The 16,175-nt window shown below is 61.8% G+C and overlaps 1 protein-coding gene across 6 annotated transcripts in view; it reads left to right on the top strand.

Annotated features, from left to right (window-relative positions):
• Positions 1–8,404: 8,404 nt before the first annotated feature.
• ATP2B3 (ATPase, Ca++ transporting, plasma membrane 3) overlaps positions 8,405–16,175 on the top strand; it is a 48,934-nt gene continuing 41,163 nt past the window's right edge. For 3 of the 6 annotated variants that reach the window (XM_008577048.1, XM_008577047.1, XM_008577050.1), the window contains exons 1-5: positions 8,405–8,712; positions 13,566–13,763; positions 13,924–14,181; positions 14,611–14,736; positions 15,382–15,507. In XM_008577048.1, coding sequence (XP_008575270.1) covers positions 8,505–8,712; positions 13,566–13,763; positions 13,924–14,181; positions 14,611–14,736; positions 15,382–15,507 — 916 coding nt within the window. In that variant the 5' untranslated portion in view covers positions 8,405–8,504. The remainder of the gene's footprint in view (positions 8,713–13,565; positions 13,764–13,923; positions 14,182–14,610; positions 14,737–15,381; positions 15,508–16,175) is intronic. The other 3 variants (XM_008577046.1, XM_008577044.1, XM_008577049.1) reach the window with 1 other exon arrangement.

Here is a 16,175-nt window from a genome sequence, read left to right as displayed (position 1 = left end):
CGGGGCTAATGCCTCTGAGCAGATGCGGACCAGCAGCAAGCAGGCAGGGGCCGTTTCCCAGTAGGAGGGCAGCGGTGGTGGCAGTGCCTCTCCAGCTCATCTGTGCCCGTGCCACCTCACAGGGCACCCACCCAGTGAGGCTGGATGTGGATGGTGGTAAAGGCGGAGGCTCTAGGGTGGGGGCAGGGCACGTGGGGAAGCGTCTACTTAGGTTTCCATTTTCGGGAGGATATTTTCCTGAAAGTTAAAACCCATATGGGCAGAACTGCCGGCTGATTTGGCCAGTCAGGGCAGTGAGACTCCCACAATCACAGTGTGGCTTGGGGCACCACAGGAGGCCACCCAGGCCCGGTGTCCACTACCCTGGACACAGAGCAAAGTGGCTGATGGGGCTGGTTTGACTTTTGTATTGTGGTAAAATACACGTAGCATGAAATACAGCGCTAGCCATGTTTAAGTGCACAGCTCGGTGGCATGAAGCACGTTCACAGTGTTGTGCCACCGTCACCGCCATCCACCTCCAGAACTTGTTCATCTTCCCACACTGAACCTCTGTCCCCATGAAACAGTGACTCCCCAGCCCCTCCCCCAGCCCCTGGCACCTACTGCTCTACTGTGTGTATGAATTGGACTGCTTTAGGAACCTCATGTAAGAGGAGCCATACAGGATCTGTCCTTTTGTGACTGGCTTCTTTGACTGAGCACAGTGACATCAAGGGGCATCCGTGCCGTAGTGTGTGTCAGGACTTCCTCCCTTCTTACAGCTGAGTGATATTCCATCGTGTGTCTCAACCACACCTGGTGTCCCCTTCACCCATCGGGCACACTGGGCTGCTTCCCGCTGTGGCCGCAGTGACTGGCAGCGCTGTGAACACGGGTGCACAGGTATCTCTTCGAGACCCTGCTGTCAGTTCCTTCGGGTGTGCGCCCAGAAGCGGGATCGCTGGGTGCCGTGGTACTTGTGTGTCGAGCTTCTCAGGAGCCACCAGGCTGCCTGCCGCGGGCCCGCTCCACGCTCTGCAGCCAGCGGGGCTTGTTCTCACTGGAGGGCGCTGGGCCTCCCTGGGCCTCCCAGGCAAGCGCGGGGTCTCCACCTGGCCGGGCATCTGGATCCCTCGGGGGTGGGGTGCTTTACAGAGTCCTGGTCCCACCGCAGCCCTGCTGAATGGGAAGCCTGGGCCCAGGACTCTGCATTTTGAAAGTTCCCCAGGTGAGGAGGGCCCAGCAGGCCTGGCATTGGCTGCTGTACATGAGACCAAAGCGCCAGGCCCTCAGTTAGGGGGACACACAGTAGAAGCTCACCCGCCCAGAGGCAGGGGCTGAACTGGGTAACGTCCTACACTCCTGCCACCTCCAGGAATCTACACTTGTGTTTCTCTGGGTTCCAGAATCCTCCTTGGCTGGACCCTCATGAGCAGGGACTTCCAATGCCTGGAGTCTGTGTGTCTGAGTCTTTCTGCTGGACCAGTCACTGGACGGGAAGCACCCCTTTGGCCTTGCTGGCAGCCCCCAGTGGGTCCCCAAAGTAGCCCTGGTGAGCTGGTCCCAGCTGGCCGGGGCCTCAGGGCTGCCCAGCAAGGACAGAGCTTGGAGCAGGTGGGCGTGTGCACGAGTGGAGAGGGGCGCCATGGTGGTGGTTGACCCTTTTCTGTTGTTATTGTTTTTGCCCAAAGCTGTTCCCGGAGCGTGAGCCACTTGGCGTGTGCACAGATTGTACCAGGAGCAGGGGGAGGAAGGAACAAGCAGCGGGGGGTGGGGGAGCCTGTCCCTTTAAATCTGTTTTCTCGGGTTTTATTTCCTTCTCTTTTCCCATCCTCCTCCCTCCAGCAGCACAAGCGGTGGGGCTGCGAGGGCCCAGGAGCTGCAGTGACGGCGCCTCTGAAATATTAATGAGGCTGTTCTCTGCCTGGGCTCCTTCCCTTCCCCTCCCAGGCTGCATGCAGGCCTCGCCCTCGCCCTCGGAACCCTCCTTCCCCTCCCGGGTGGTCGCCAAGGTGCGTCAAGCGGAGGGGAGGGGGCAGGGCGGGCAGGAGGCAGAGGGGTGTCGCGGGGGTGGGGAGACGCAGAAAAGCAAGGGTCAAAGCGGCCACCTGCCCGGGGATCACACCAGAAGAGGGCAGGGTGGCTGCCCGCCAGGGTCCCCTCCTCCCGTGCCCTCTCCCCACCTGCACCCCAGCTGATCCCCGAGTGCCACCCTGGGTCTGCAGGTGTGTGACTGAGCCTCCCACGAAGGGGAGGGAGGCCTGGGACTGCCCAGCTAGGGAGCCCGGTGCTGAGCCTCTCGCTGTCCCCCTGGCTTGCTTGTCCTCTCTCAGTTCTATGGGGCTTGGAGGTAGAGAGAGGACCGGGAACTGTTATTTCAAGGAATCCCCATGGTGAGTCACGTTGCTGAGCGATGGGTACGTCTGGAAGGAGAGACCTTGCTTGGTGGGTCTGCAGGGATGTGCCGACGGGCAGTTTGCCTCCAGGAGGAGCCGCAGTGAAGGGCTCATGTCCAGCTGGACCCCCAAGGCTCCACATCTTGCCCTCTGACCTGGGTTCTGCCTCCTTGCCTCAGGGCCACGGTGTCCTGGGCCTGGCTCTGGCATCCAGTTGGTCCAAAGCCCAGGGGGCAGCGAGACACAGCCCTTTAACTCAGGCAACTGCCCATTGGATCATGCAAGTAGAATTTGTCACTGAGGGCCCAATATCTGGGGGTGACGTGGGAGCGACAACTTTCTGGCTTCTAGCTGGTGCTGGCAGCCAGGCTCCGTCCACCCAGCAGAGGCAGTGGCATCTAGTAGCAAATGTCCCATCATCAGCATGAGGACACATGCCCACAGGGACCCCAGCTGCGGCAGGCTGCTGCTGGGCAGGGGCGGCAGTGGGGCTGTGTTTCTAGAATTGAGAACAGGGTGAATTCTAATGTGTTTGTAAACTCTGACCTGGAGGCCAGTGGTGGGATTTCGTCCCCCATTCATTGTCCCCTCTGTAAATGCGACACTGGGCAACCCCACGCGGAGCAGGTGGCCAAGAGGAGTGCAGCCTGGGCTTGCTGGGGAGGTTTTGCAGGATGTCACCAGAGTGACCCAGCATGGGTGGCTGTGACTCACCTCAGGCCACATGGAAGACAAGGCCAGGAGGGCCAGGGCAAGAGCGGGAGCCTGGTGTCTGGCATCTCTGACCCTTCCTGAGTCTCAGTTTCCCCTCTGTGAGACAGGGAACGTTCTTGCCCTCGTAGGGTGTCTGTGAGGGTGCAAGAGGAAGAGCATGTCTGTCAAGATCTGGTATGCAGGTGCTGTGGGTGCCCACGCTGAAAACTCAGCATCTGGTGTGGGGTCCCGAAAGAGGGCAGCCTGGGAGCAGAGGTGCCTCTGTCATTTAGTAAGTTCCTAGCGTCCTGGAAGGTGGTGGGCTGCGCAGGGCCTGGGGGAGTCCAGAGGGGATGAAGTTGGAGGTGCTAGGTGAGACCTCAAAGCCTGATGAGAGGTGGCCAGGGAGGGATGACGCAGGGGATAGAGGCCCCTGGGTTTCTGGTCGGGTGGATTTGAGTGACTGGTGGGGGGGAAGGTGAGGGTACCTGGGCCCCACTGTAGGGGACGGTCCAGAAGGCAGCTGGGCAGTGGGCCTGGACTTGGGCTACCTCCTCCAACACTCCAGCAGCCCCCTGAGACAGCAACCTGTAGACAGTCACACAGCGAGGGTGAGGCAGGCCAAGGAACCCAGTGCCAGTCTCTGCTCTCTCCACCCCACAGTGCTGGCCAACTTGTGCCATGATGGAGCAAATGCCAGAAGGTCCAAGTCCCCCTCTGTGGAGGTTTTCAATTCAATTAAGCCAATTAAGGTCTGAAGGATGAAAGAGCACAGAAATGGTACGTCCCCTGCCCTTTCGGTGCCTACAGACCGTTCTCGGCCGCTAGCCCAGGCCGGAAACTCTGTCAGGCCTGCAGAACTGATAGGTCTGGTCACTTCTGTTCTTGACCATTTCAGTGATGGCTGCTGTCCTTATTCTGACTGAGGGAGGCCATCCCCTAGGCTTTCAGAGAACCCAGAGAAACTATACCATTTGGTCTCTACAGCAGCCACCAGTCACTCGAAATGGGCTTTGCTTTACCTGATGGCTCCTGGCTGCCCTGTGGCCTGTTGCATTCGTGAAGATGAGGAAGGTTAGCACAAGCACCCCAGCCCACCCTTCCCTCCTGCTCTCCAGGACAGTGATTCCACCTCCCAGGACTCTGGGCTCCTCCCTAGTGGGCCAGGCACTGTCCAGGGCTGACCACGCAGTGGGCTTCCTGCAGGCTCAATAACCATGTATCTCAAAGAGCTAATGACCCAGCGAGTGGGAAAGACACGCTTGCAGATCATCGCAGTGCTGAGCAGAGCAAAATGAGAATGGGTCGTGGGATTATAGACTCGGCAGCAATCGGTTTGGGCTAGGGAACTGGCAGAGACTTCCTGGAGAATGTTTCACTTGAATTGCGACTAAAAGAACTTGGTGGAGGTCGGCAGGTGGAGATGGGACAGAAGGGTGTGCAGTCAGGGCTCCGCGCTGGCGAGGTGCTGTGGTCGTGGCAGGGTGAGCGCGGCTGAACGGGCCGGGCCGGGCAGGAGAGGAGCTGGGAGGTGCTTTGAAGGCATTTGGCCTTTTGCTTGATGGGGATGGGGGGCGGGATTGAAGCGGGGGTGTGGCAGGACCACTGTGGATTGTAGAAAGAGCTTTCTGGAGCAATGGCGACTGAAGCAGGGAAGGTGGTACCTCAGAGCAGGTGGCACCAGTCGCCTAGCTGTAAGGAGACCTCAGCTGGTATACAAGACATGGGGCTACCTGGTGGGGGATGGGGGAGAAGAAGCAGGCCATGGCTGCCAGGCAGGGCCGGCCGAGGAGCAGGAGCTTGACCCCAGGGCCATGGCAAAGGACAGGAGTGCTCTGAGCCCCGGCAGAGTACCTCCGGCTGCAGGAGGGGACACAGCTAGGCCTGGCCAGAAGCTTAGGCCTGGGCTCCCCACCCCAAACCCTTACCGTGAGTCACTGCTGGCCCAGTCAGCCACAGCAATGACAGTACACCAGTCCGAAGTGGCTCAAGGACTTGGCGTGGCTCTGTCTGGGCCACCACTGTTGCTTAACCAAGGGCAGAGCCACACTGGGGGGCAGGGGCAGGGAGGGGGAGGGGAAGGATGGAGCTGGCCTTGGGTGAGCCCTGGTCAGAGAAGGGAGGGCGAGCAGCCGCCACGGGAGGGCCACAGCCTCAGCCAGGGGCCACCAGGCCTTGGTGACCATGCTGTCAGAGAATGGGTACAGGATGTCCCCACTGTGAGGAACAGGCATTTCTGTCGGACCCATGTGTCGCCCAAGAGCCCACCCAACAGGCCATTCACTCTGCCATGGCCTGGAGCCCAGCAGCACAGAGCAGGTGGGGCTGGGTGCCCTACACCCTCCTCTTCCCCAAGTCGGGGAGGCTGAAAAGATAAATGGCCTCCAAAGGGGCAAAAGTGTTCATCCGGCTCCCCTTTTAGAAAGAGCTCCTGTGGAGTCCCTAGGCTGCTGGCTCACAGGGCCCTGGGGCCACATGCTGAGGGTGACAGAATGCAGGCCACAGGTCTGCCTGCAGATGGCATGAGAGCCTGGGGCAGGTGCCAGCCACCCGTTGTCCAGCGCTGGCGGGACCCTGCTCAGCTCTTCCCTGGATGGTGCCCCCCACACATGCAGCCCGTGGTTAGGCCTCTTCTAGCAGTCCTGCCGGCCTGGGGTCTGGGAAGCCCACTCCCAGGGGTCTTGTGCCTGTCAGAGGCTGGCTGAAGCCAGTGCCTACACAGACAAACCAGCCCTGTCCCTCTTCTCCAGCAGCCAGCAGGCTAGGGGTAGCTGGGGAGACAGAGTCTGACCCTGATAGTAGCACCAAGTTCCTATGGACTGGGGACAGAGAGGCAAGGGGCAGCTGGAGCTCAGGATCAGAGGAAGGAAGAGAGAAGTCATGCCCAGCAGGGGCACGGCCTGAGCAAAGGTCCCGGGCTGGGGGAGGCAAGGCTGTCTGGAGGGGGCGAAGGGTGCAGGTGGCAGCCAAAAGCTGCCATCAGTGCCTCAGGTGGTCAGAGGCAGGAGACCCAGCTGTCCTCTGGCTCTGCCACTTGCCCTGGCCAAGCCTCAGTTTCCTGCACTGGTGAAAGGAAGAGTGATTCATGTGCCACCACCTGGGTGGCAGGGACGCATTCACACAATAGCCCAGAAGGAGTCCACCCCGTCCCACCTTCTGGCTTGCAACCCTCCAGGTGCCTCTGGTCTGTGTTGGCCCATGTCGCTCACTGACCCCTCTGCCCTGCTCCCACTCCTTTGCCTCCTTCCAGTCTTTTCTCCACGTTCCCCTTCCCAGAGGCCCTCTTTGCCCCCTGGCCTTGCTGACAGCACTTGGCCCTTGAGCCTGGCGTTTTCTCTGTCACTCTGCTATTACCTGTCTCCCACCTAGACACAGAGAGAGGGAATTCATTGTCTTGTTGAGCCCCTGTCCCCAGCACATAAGGCCAGTGCCAGGCACTAGCAGGTGCTCAGTCAGTATTTGTCAGATGACTGACTGACAGAGTGGCAGAGAGACGTGCATGGGCTGGGTGAGGACGTCGCGTCCACGTGGCCATCATCTTGTCCCCACGGCTTCTGGAAGTGAAGGCTGCCCCATGTGGAAAGTGTCTGGAGAGTTGACACTTAGGTGCCCAAACTTTTAAAACGTGGACCACTCTGGATGCACATTTTCGGAAGCACCTTCTCTGCCCCCCAGACCTCATGGGTACGTACACTTGAGGCCTCTGCTGTCCAGAGTCCCTCTCTGGGCCGGGGGCATGTGTCGGGAATGGCCCGTTTTTCCCCAGAAACTCTGGTGTCATGTGGTACTCCGTGATCCCAGCATCAGCTAGGAGCTCTTAGGATCCAGCCTGCTGGGCTCGGAGAGAGGCGGGGGCTCTCCGGAGAGTACAAGGCCATGCACTTGGCCACATCCATTTTGGCTGCCCAAGGGCCTTTTTTGCCTTTCTTCAGGGCTCAGGGTTATTGTGTCTCCGTGGGTGATTCTAGCTAAGAAACCAGGATCGGTGGCTAAGTTCTTCCAAGAGGATCCTTCCGAGCCAGGAGCTTCTCCAAAGGCGAGGGGTCGGGCCCAACTGAGCCATGTTGCAGACGTGAAGGCCAAGGCCATGTGCACTGAGACTAGTTCAGTTCCAGGAGCACAGGGGGAGCTTAGCACATGGCCTTGGGGGTGCTCCCACTTATGCACAGACCAGGAAGGAGATGCGGGGACAGAGAAGCTGGGGAGGGCCACGGTCAGGGCCGAGGAGGGGGCAGGCCAGCAGGCCCCAGTGGTCCCCCCGCCAGCCCCTGCAAAGGCTGCAGGAGGTGCAGCCTGGGCACCAGCAGTTCCTCGGGTGAGCGGAGGGCATGGGCATGGTGGGGGCAGTGAGAGGGATGCCAGCTTTGTGATGCTCTGCAGAGGGCTGGATGCTTTCGGTGTGGGGAGACCTCAGCTCCTTACTTGTCATCAGGAGGGAAGAAGGGTGTGGAGGGAGCGGGTGGCACCGTGCAATGGGCTGGGGCATTGGCAGAGTTGCCAGTGACCTGTGGCTGCTTTTGGCTTTCTCCTATGTGCCCTCTCCTTGTCCCCTCCCCTTTCGCTCCCTTTGTCCCCCCTCCTTCCCTGCTTCCCTCGCCCCTCCTCCCCTCTCTCCCTTCCTCTTCCTCTCTCCCTCCCTTCCCCCCATCCTATCCTATCCATCCTCCTCCCCCTTCTGCCCCCCCAGGTACCCTCAGGGCTGCAGAAACACCCTGTTCTCTAAGCCTTGACCTGGAGCCCTGCGCAGCCCCGGGCCTGAGACCGTGCACCGCCGAGGCCGCGCTAGAAGACCACCAGGGATTTATAGCATGCCAGCGCCAGCGGCACAGGGCGAGACTTAACCAGGCAAGAGCAGGGAGTGACGAGCCGAGAGCTCGGTGGTGGGGCACGGGCGTGGACGAACTGTGCTGCCATGAGCCACCCGCACTGGGTGAGACCAGCCTCTGATCAGTCCCAACACATTGCCCTCTCCTCCGCGTGGGTTCCAAGATGGATTTGGGGGGCAGTGGGATCCTTACCCCAGCTGTCCAGGGCTGGTGGCAGCAGGGATCCTGACAGGAAGCCCTGACACTTCCTCCTCCCCACCCCGGCGAGCCCTCCCAGCTCCGGCTGCTCACAGTGCACAGGACTAGCGGATGGGAGGCCTGGCAGGTGGGGCCTGGCAGGGCATGAGGGCCACTGGCCCAGCCTAGGAGGTGAAGTTTGCACTCCAGACTGAGCGAAGATTTGCAGAGAATGTTCTGGAAGACCAGGCCTCAGTTTTGTCCCAACCACACCCCTGGCTTCTTCTTGCCTCCTTCTCCCCAGGTGCCCACGCTTAGCCATTTTCCCACCGCCACTACACCTCTCCCGGGCACTGGGACCGCAGGTGGCTGCCCGTCCCTAGCTGTGGCTGAGCCAAGGCTGCCCCTGTGAGAAGGCCCGACAGGCAGGATGGGTGACATGGCCAACAGTTCCATCGAGTTCCACCTCAAGCCCCAGCAGCAGCGGGAGGCCCCCCACGCAGGTGGCTTTGGGTGCACGCTGGCTGAGCTGCGCAGCCTCATGGAGCTCCGCGGGGCCGAGGCGCTGCAGAAGATCCAGGAAGCCTACGGGGACATCAGTGGGCTCTGCAGGAGGCTGAAGACCTCCCCGACAGAGGGTAAGTCCCTCGGGCCAGGGGCTCGGTGGCACTACTGCAGCAGCCTCCCAGACGGGCTCTGTGGAGAGGAGGCCGTGGTGGCCCTGACTGTGCCCCTCCTCTCGGCCATTCCCCCTTGTGTGGGAGGCGCTCTGTGTGGGGTGAGGGGGTATTGTCCTCTGGGTGACCTGAGTCCTTCAAGGGGTGTGGCCTGACACCCACACTTCCATCATCAGCTGTTCTCCACTCCGTGGAGAGAAAGAGAGGAGGAAGGGAAGAGAAGGGACCTTTGTGAGGCGTGCACGCACAGGTGGAGGGGACCCCAAACTGAAGCCCCAGAGTCCCTTACAAGGAACAGGGCAGGGAGAGTGGGGCGGACTCCTGACGAAGGAGGAAGACACGGCCCTGTCTGCGTATTTGTGGGTTCCCTGTGTGCTCAGCCCTGTGCTCAGTTAAGGGGACAAGGAGAGGAGGAAGGGGTGCAGGGTGCAAGCCCTCTGGGGTTCGGGTTGCAGGGGGCCTGTCCCTGGGAAGGGAGGGGGTGGCACAGGGCCATTTGGGTCTGGTGGGAAGGGGTGGCCAAAGCTAGGACATGAGCTGGGGGTGAGGGGGCACTGGCCACAGGCTGTCCCAAGGCAGTGTAGGTGTCACCACTGCAGCAAGCCTCCAGGAAGCCTGGTGAGCGCCTTCTAGAAGGATCTGGGCTGGAGGCCTGACTGCTGTCTTGGGTCCCCGCCTCCCCCATTGGGAGGCAAAGCTCTGCCCTGCCCTGCCCTGGCTGCTAGGGTCTGCCATGAGGTAGGGACCACCTGGGAGCCAGGCCTAGCCCCAGGTTCTAGGAGCTGGAGCATTTTCTGGCCCAACTGTCACACGCCTGGCAGGGCTACAGGGCTATCCCAGCCCCATACCAGGCCCGTTTCCCGGACAGTGCTGATTGATTTTAATCAGCCGCCTGGCTCAGCAGCGGCACCTTGGCCCACCCAGTGCTGCGAGCCCTGGCTGTCGTCCTGGTCTCCTGCCCCCGGCACCCCTGTCCAATCCATCACCAAGCCCTGCCCATTGAGATTTCTAAATCGGTCCCTTGGACACATTCCCTCCTACCCATTCCCACTGCTCCCACCCAGCACAGCCCCCGCCCCCCACCTCCTCGCTGTGCCCTGGCCCCCCACGTGGAGACTTTAAGGCACAAGTAGGATCCCGTTGTTCTGGCCTCAGCCCGACCCAGTTTCCCAAAGCCCCGAATGTCTGCCGGTGGTGCGAGGGCCAGGGGAGGCATGGACAGGGGAGGAGGTGGGTCTGGGGGCCTGGGCCGCAGCTCCCAGGAGGAACGACCCCGCGTCCGCCTTGCTTTGTGCTCTGCGGCTGCTGCGCCCACAGACCCCCCGCCTCGCCTGCCGCACGCCAGCCTGGTGCAGCGCGCTGTCACCGGGCCAGAGGATCTCTTCCTTCCCTCCTCCTCAGCCAGCCCCTGAGGACTCGGGCCTCAGAGGAGGCTGGGCTGGAGGGCCACTTAGCCACAAGGGCTCTGGCCTCTCCCAGATCAAAGGAAGCAGATGGGCCCCAGCTGGCAGCTCTTCTCTCTCCCTGTCAGGCCTTGTTAAATATTTAAAATGTCAAGGCCCCTGGGAACCTGCCTGATTCTGCCACAGCACTCGGGAGCTTGCCCAGTGCCTGTGGAGGGGGAGAGCATGGAGAAGGGCAGGTGCCCAGGTGGGTGGCCCGGCCCCTGACTAGCTTCTGAGCACCTGTGTCCCCTTGGTCCCAGTGGAGGGAGCCAGCCAGGCCCGGGTCTGTGGCCCAAAGAATGAGCGGCGCAAGGACTGGCCTCTCCTCTGTCTGACCCCGGCAGCCCTCAAGGTCCTCAGGCTGGAGCTCTCTGGGTGCCAGGAGTGGTGACTTTTGCTCCTCATGCTCCTCAGCCAGGCCGTGTGCCTTGCACCGGCGTGGGGTCCTCCACGGGCTGCTGACTTGACCCCGAGTTCTCACCAGACCCACCCCGCCACCCCCGTCAGTTGCCACGGCCTGAATTGCAGGAGGGGCGGCTCAACCGCACCCCAGCCAGACTTGGGGGTGCCCAGGAGGCGGGCAGCTGCTTTATGGGGGTGGGGGAGGCCAGGTGGGCATGTGGTTTTTTGGGGCAGGGGGATCTTTGTCTTCTGGCCATGAGCACATCCATCTGCCACCCACACAGCCTCTGTAGAAATCCCAGAGGATTCCAGGACCCATCCTGAAGAAAGCCACTGCTGCTGGTCAGGGAACCCGGGGTCTTAGGCTGCGCTCGCAGAACCTGGGTCCCACCCATCCCCTGTCTGGTCTCCATAGGCAGTCACGGAAAGGAGGGGGCAGATTAGCTGGGAGCCAACGCGATGCGTTCCTAATCCAATTCTGATGGCATCTGGCCTCTGCTCTGGGCAGGCCGCCCATCTGTGTCCATGCCAACAGGCTGGCCCCTGCCCCCACGCCCTGGACCCGGGCCACCCTCAGGCCTGCTGGGCGCACACATGCTCACAACCAGAGGGACCCTGCAGCTGCCTTCTGTCCCCACTTCACAACAGTGCTGTGGCGGCTGCCACTGTCGGGACCCCCAAGCCCACAGTAAGGCCAAGGTGTAGGGCGGGGCCTAGGGCAGCTGTCTGGTCCGGGGCAAAGAGGAAGAAGTGCTGCTGCAGCAGCAAGGGTGGGTCAAGGCCAAGGGAAAGGCAGGGCGGGCAGGAAGGGAGCTCCTGGGGAAGGGGCCCAAGGGCCCAGCTTCTCCTGGGGACAAGCTGGGCATGTGGGGCCAAGCAGGCAGGAAGCAGACCTGCATGGTGTCATGGAGACTCGTGGGTTCTCTAGATGCTGTGGCAGGCCACTGAGGCCTGCGGAGGACCTCACACTAGCCCAAGGCACATGGCCTGGCTGAGGAGTACAGGGAGCAAAAGTCACCACTCCTGGCACCCAGACAGCTCCAGCCTGAGGACCTCGAGGGCTGTCGGGGTCAGACAGAGGAGAGGCCAGTCCTCATACCGCTCATTCTTTGGGCCCCAGACCCGAGCATGGCTGGCTCCCTCCACTGGGACCACAGGGACCCAGGTGCTCAGAAGCCAGTCTGGGACCAGGCAGTGGAGACCCTGGGCATCTGGGAGGCTCAGAATTTTGGTGCCCCCCACCCTAGTTGTTATCCACCTCTTATAGCTCCTAGAATTCAAGCAGATGGAGGGGCCCAGGCCAGAGTGCTCTTCGGCTGGGTCCCTGGTCCCCAGCCCCCTGCCCCGTCAGCAGTGGAGGTCCCAAGTTTCCCACTGCAGAAAGAGCCTTTGGCCACAGCAGAAACCTAAGCCGCTGGCCAGGCCCAGGCGTGCCGAGGCCAGGGGGAGAAAGGCAGGGACAGCTGCAGCTCTTTTGGGGGGTGGAGGGGACACCATGTGGCTCTCACCTATCTCGAGTGGCCGTGCCAGGCCTGTATGGCTGTGGACTTCTGCTCTTGTCAGTCCTCTCTCGGGCAGGCCCCTCCTCCCCAGAAGCCCCAGCTAGCACTTCCTTATTCTCCGGTTGTCTGGGGGGTTCTTGTGTGCCTTCCCAAGCCTGTTGTGAGCGCCCCATTGGCCGGGACTGGGCCCTTCTGGTGGCTCCCCTGTCCCGCCCTCAGCACGTGGAAGGACTTAACACCAGCTCCTCAGGGCCGGGAGCTGCAAGCTGCCATCGGTCCACTAGGTGTCAGTGTGGGGCTGGGCACTTGGGGCCAATCTTATTAGCCTCAGGGACGATGGGTGACAGAATTGAACAGGGCCGGGTGGCTCTGATTGGGAGGCCCAGGCAGACTGTGGGGCTCCTGAGGAAGCTGATCACAGAGCTCGGCAGGGTGGCTCTATGTGTAATGCAAGTCGTCACGCAGATGTTGAGCACCTGACACCTATACAGCCCTGGGAGCCTGGAGGAGGCAGTGGGGCCCACGTCCCGTCCCTGCCCTTTGCCATGACTTCCAGCTCAGGGCTGGAGGTGGGCACTGGAGCCGGGGTCTGGGGACGGCATTTGACTGAGGCAACTGTCTCTGGAGGGCACGCCAGAAGTGCTCGCAGCCAGGAGCGTTCCCTGCACGCCTCCTGGGCGCCATGGGTGCCAGACCCTTGCTTGGCAGCGTGAGCCACACTGGAGCCGAGCCTCTCACTGCTTCCTGTTGAGTGGTAAGGGCTCTATGTCCTGGTGGCCCAGCATCTGGGAGGCTGTGTTGTCCTGGCCCGGGCTGAAGGCAAGAGCTCTGGCTCAGGGCACAGGGCCCTTTCCATTCCAGCCTCGGTTGCCTCGTCTGTCCAGAACCTGGCAGGCTCAGATGAGCACCTCCCTCCCAGGGCGGACAGAGCAGCTGATGAGCGGCGTCCCCCTCACAGGCTGGGGGTCACTGACAATGGCATGTCGCACATCACAGTGAGGCAGAGCAAAGGCCCCAAAGAGGCCTGAAGAGCTCCCTCAGTCCCACCTCCCCGCCCCCACATGTCCTCCTGTGCCTCTCTCTCCTCACAGGACACTGTTGGTCCCCTTTTTTGGGTCTCTTTTTTGCATTCCCCACTAGCTCTCATGCTCCCTCTCCCCTGCTCCTTCCCTGAGAAACTTCTGGAAAGCAGACCTCCACTGCCTGTCTCTAGCAGCCACTCCTCTGTCCTCCTCAGCAGCCGTGGCCACAGTGGCTTCTCCCTGCCCCCACAGAACCCCATGTCCCTTAGCCCTGGCTGTTCATGGGCCTTCTCAGAGCTTCCGGCCTAGAGGGAGAGGCAGGCAGCGGCCAGAGAGCCCTGAGGTGCTCCCGCAGCAGGAGCAGGTGGCGCAGGGCTGCACAGGGTGGCCTGTCCCATCCTCTCCTTCTGTGCCTTTGCTACCCTTCCTTGGGTGCTGTGCAGGTCTGGCAGACAACACCAATGACTTGGAGAAGCGCAGGCAGATCTATGGGCAGAATTTCATCCCTCCCAAGCAACCCAAGACCTTCCTGCAGCTGGTGTGGGAGGCCCTGCAGGACGTGACCCTCATCATTCTGGAGGTGGCTGCCATCGTCTCCCTGGGCCTCTCGTTCTATGCACCGCCTGGAGAACAGAGTGAAGGTGAAGGGCAGGGGCCTGAGCTGGCAGGACGGGGAGGAATGGGCCTCAAGACACAAGAGGGTCACAGGATGTCCTGGTCCTGGCGGCAGGGTTCTGGGTGAGTGGTGAGTTGGTCACGTGACTTCTCCACTGTGTTCCTTCCTTCTGTCCTCGGGCACAGCCTGTGGGAATGTGTCAGGTGGGGCAGAAGACGAGGGGGAGGCCGAGGCTGGCTGGATCGAAGGGGCCGCCATCCTGCTGTCTGTCATCTGCGTGGTGCTGGTCACGGCCTTCAACGACTGGAGCAAGGAGAAGCAGTTCCGCGGCCTGCAGAGCCGAATCGAGCAGGAGCAGAAGTTTACGGTCATCCGGAACGGGCAGCTCCTCCAGGTCCCTGTGGCCGCGCTGGTGGTGGGAGACATCGCCCAGGTCAAGTATGGTGAGTGCGCCAACCTTGACCCAGGCTGCCACGTGGGCCAGAAGGGACACCCCAGGGCAGGCCCTGTCCCCACAAGCTTTGTGCCTTCACCTGCAGGAGGCTGGAGGCGGGGAGCGTGAGGCAGGGCAAAGTGGGGGAGTTTCCAATGTGACGGCACCCCAGGAAGTAGGCTGTCCCCACGGCCTCTGTCAACGGCTTCCCCACTACACAGGATGCAAACGTTGTCCCCATTGCCTGGCAGCTGGACCACACAGTTAGGTGTGTGTGGTTATCCCCAGAAAGCAGGAGGCCAAAGCAGGAGGGCTTGCAAGGCCCTTTCCCAGGGGGCCCATCACGCGTGACGGGATCTCCGCTGGGGTAGCCAGGAGGTGGCGGTGGGAGAGGCCGCGCGCCCATCGCCTCTGGTCCTGGCCCCGGGCCGCTCTTTAGGAGACCTGCTGCCCGCCGACGGCGTGCTCATCCAGGGCAACGACCTCAAGATTGACGAGAGCTCCCTGACCGGAGAGTCGGATCACGTGCGCAAGTCGGCTGACAAAGACCCCATGCTGCTCTCAGGTGATGGCACCTTCCCGGCCAGCACAGCACAGTCACCTCAGAAGCCCTTGGGCCCGGCAGCCCCGTCCCGGCCAGCCTGCCAGGCTCGGCTTCAGCCGGGGCTTCACTGAATAGCCCATCCCGTTGGGGAGTCTGGCAAGGCCAGACAGGGCCCTTGGAGGCCTGCTAGTGGCAGCTTCAGCCACAGGGCAAGAAAACGGGCCCTCCCAGCCCACGAGGGCCCTGGGTGTCCTCAACAGGAAGCCCCGAGAGGAGCGACCTGACTGGGTGGTCGGCATAGTGCCATGCTCCTCCCAAATCCAGAGCCTGGAGTAGACCCGGTGGAGCAGTACTCCTTGTCCAGAAGGTTCTGACTCAGCCCAGTCTTTATCCCGGTGGGAAGTGCAGTGTGGAATGGGACAGGAAGGCTGCAGGCTCCAGGTGGGCCCTGTGAACGGCTCGGCCCGTGCCTCTGGGCAAGTACCCGCTCCTCTGTGGGCCTCTGGGCCTCTCAGAGCCGGGCTGCAGGTCAGTACAGTCTCCAGCGGCTTCTGGATGCTGAGTCCCTGCTTCTGGGACGCCCTGGGAGAGAACCCGTGGGTGCTGACATGTCTCCCACCAGGCGGTGCAAATCTCTGTCTCAGTCTCTCTGCGTTGCTGTGCCAGGTACCCATGTCATGGAAGGTTCTGGAAGAATGGTGGTGACGGCCGTGGGCGTGAACTCCCAGACAGGCATCATCTTTACCTTGCTGGGAGCTGGCGGGGAGGAGGAGGAGAGGAAGGATAAGAAAGGTAAGGCGGCTGGTCCTCCTTCTACGTCTGCTCTTTCTCCTTTGTCTCGGACTCAGGGGAGAGCCAGCCTTCAGGGGGTGGCAGTCATGCCCCTGCTTCTTATGCTTCTCTGGAACCCCCTTCTGGGCTTTTTCCCCATCAGCCAGCGAGTTGGGGGTCCATCCAGTTCCATGTAAGGACAGCTTCCCAGATGTTCCCTAAAGGCTTTGGGTGGGGGGCGGAATGCCGTCAGAGGGACACAAGCCAGCCACCCTGGCTTGGGAGGACACTGCTGGGGGCCTCCTACACCCTCAGCGTGCTCAGCCCCCATGGCCTGGATGACTGGCACCCCGTAAGGTGCTGAGGGTCCCGGGCCACCACGATAGCCAGGGAAGTGGGGTCACAAAGTCAGAGGTGGAGAGGTCCTCCACCTCCAGCATGGTAAGGCTGGCTGAACAGAAGGGACAGGACTCCTGAGAGGACATCAGGGGCCAGAGGAAGCTGGGAGGGGGTATGACAGGGCAGGCCCTGGGGAAAAGCAGTGTCTACTGACAGATGTCTTCTTCCCTGGCTTCTCTGGCACAAAGCCACCCTGCTGACCCCAGCATAGCCAGTGTCCCCTTCAGTCCTCAGAACAAGGCTCGCGAAGCTGCAGAGCTGCCCCCAGCACTCCCCCCCCCCCCCCCCCC

Source organism: Galeopterus variegatus, unplaced genomic scaffold (genome assembly GCF_000696425.1).
Source record: "Galeopterus variegatus unplaced genomic scaffold, G_variegatus-3.0.2 Scaffold1442, whole genome shotgun sequence".
Lineage (NCBI taxonomy): Eukaryota > Metazoa > Chordata > Mammalia > Dermoptera > Cynocephalidae > Galeopterus > Galeopterus variegatus.
This window is presented reverse-complemented; position numbering and strand designations above follow the sequence as displayed.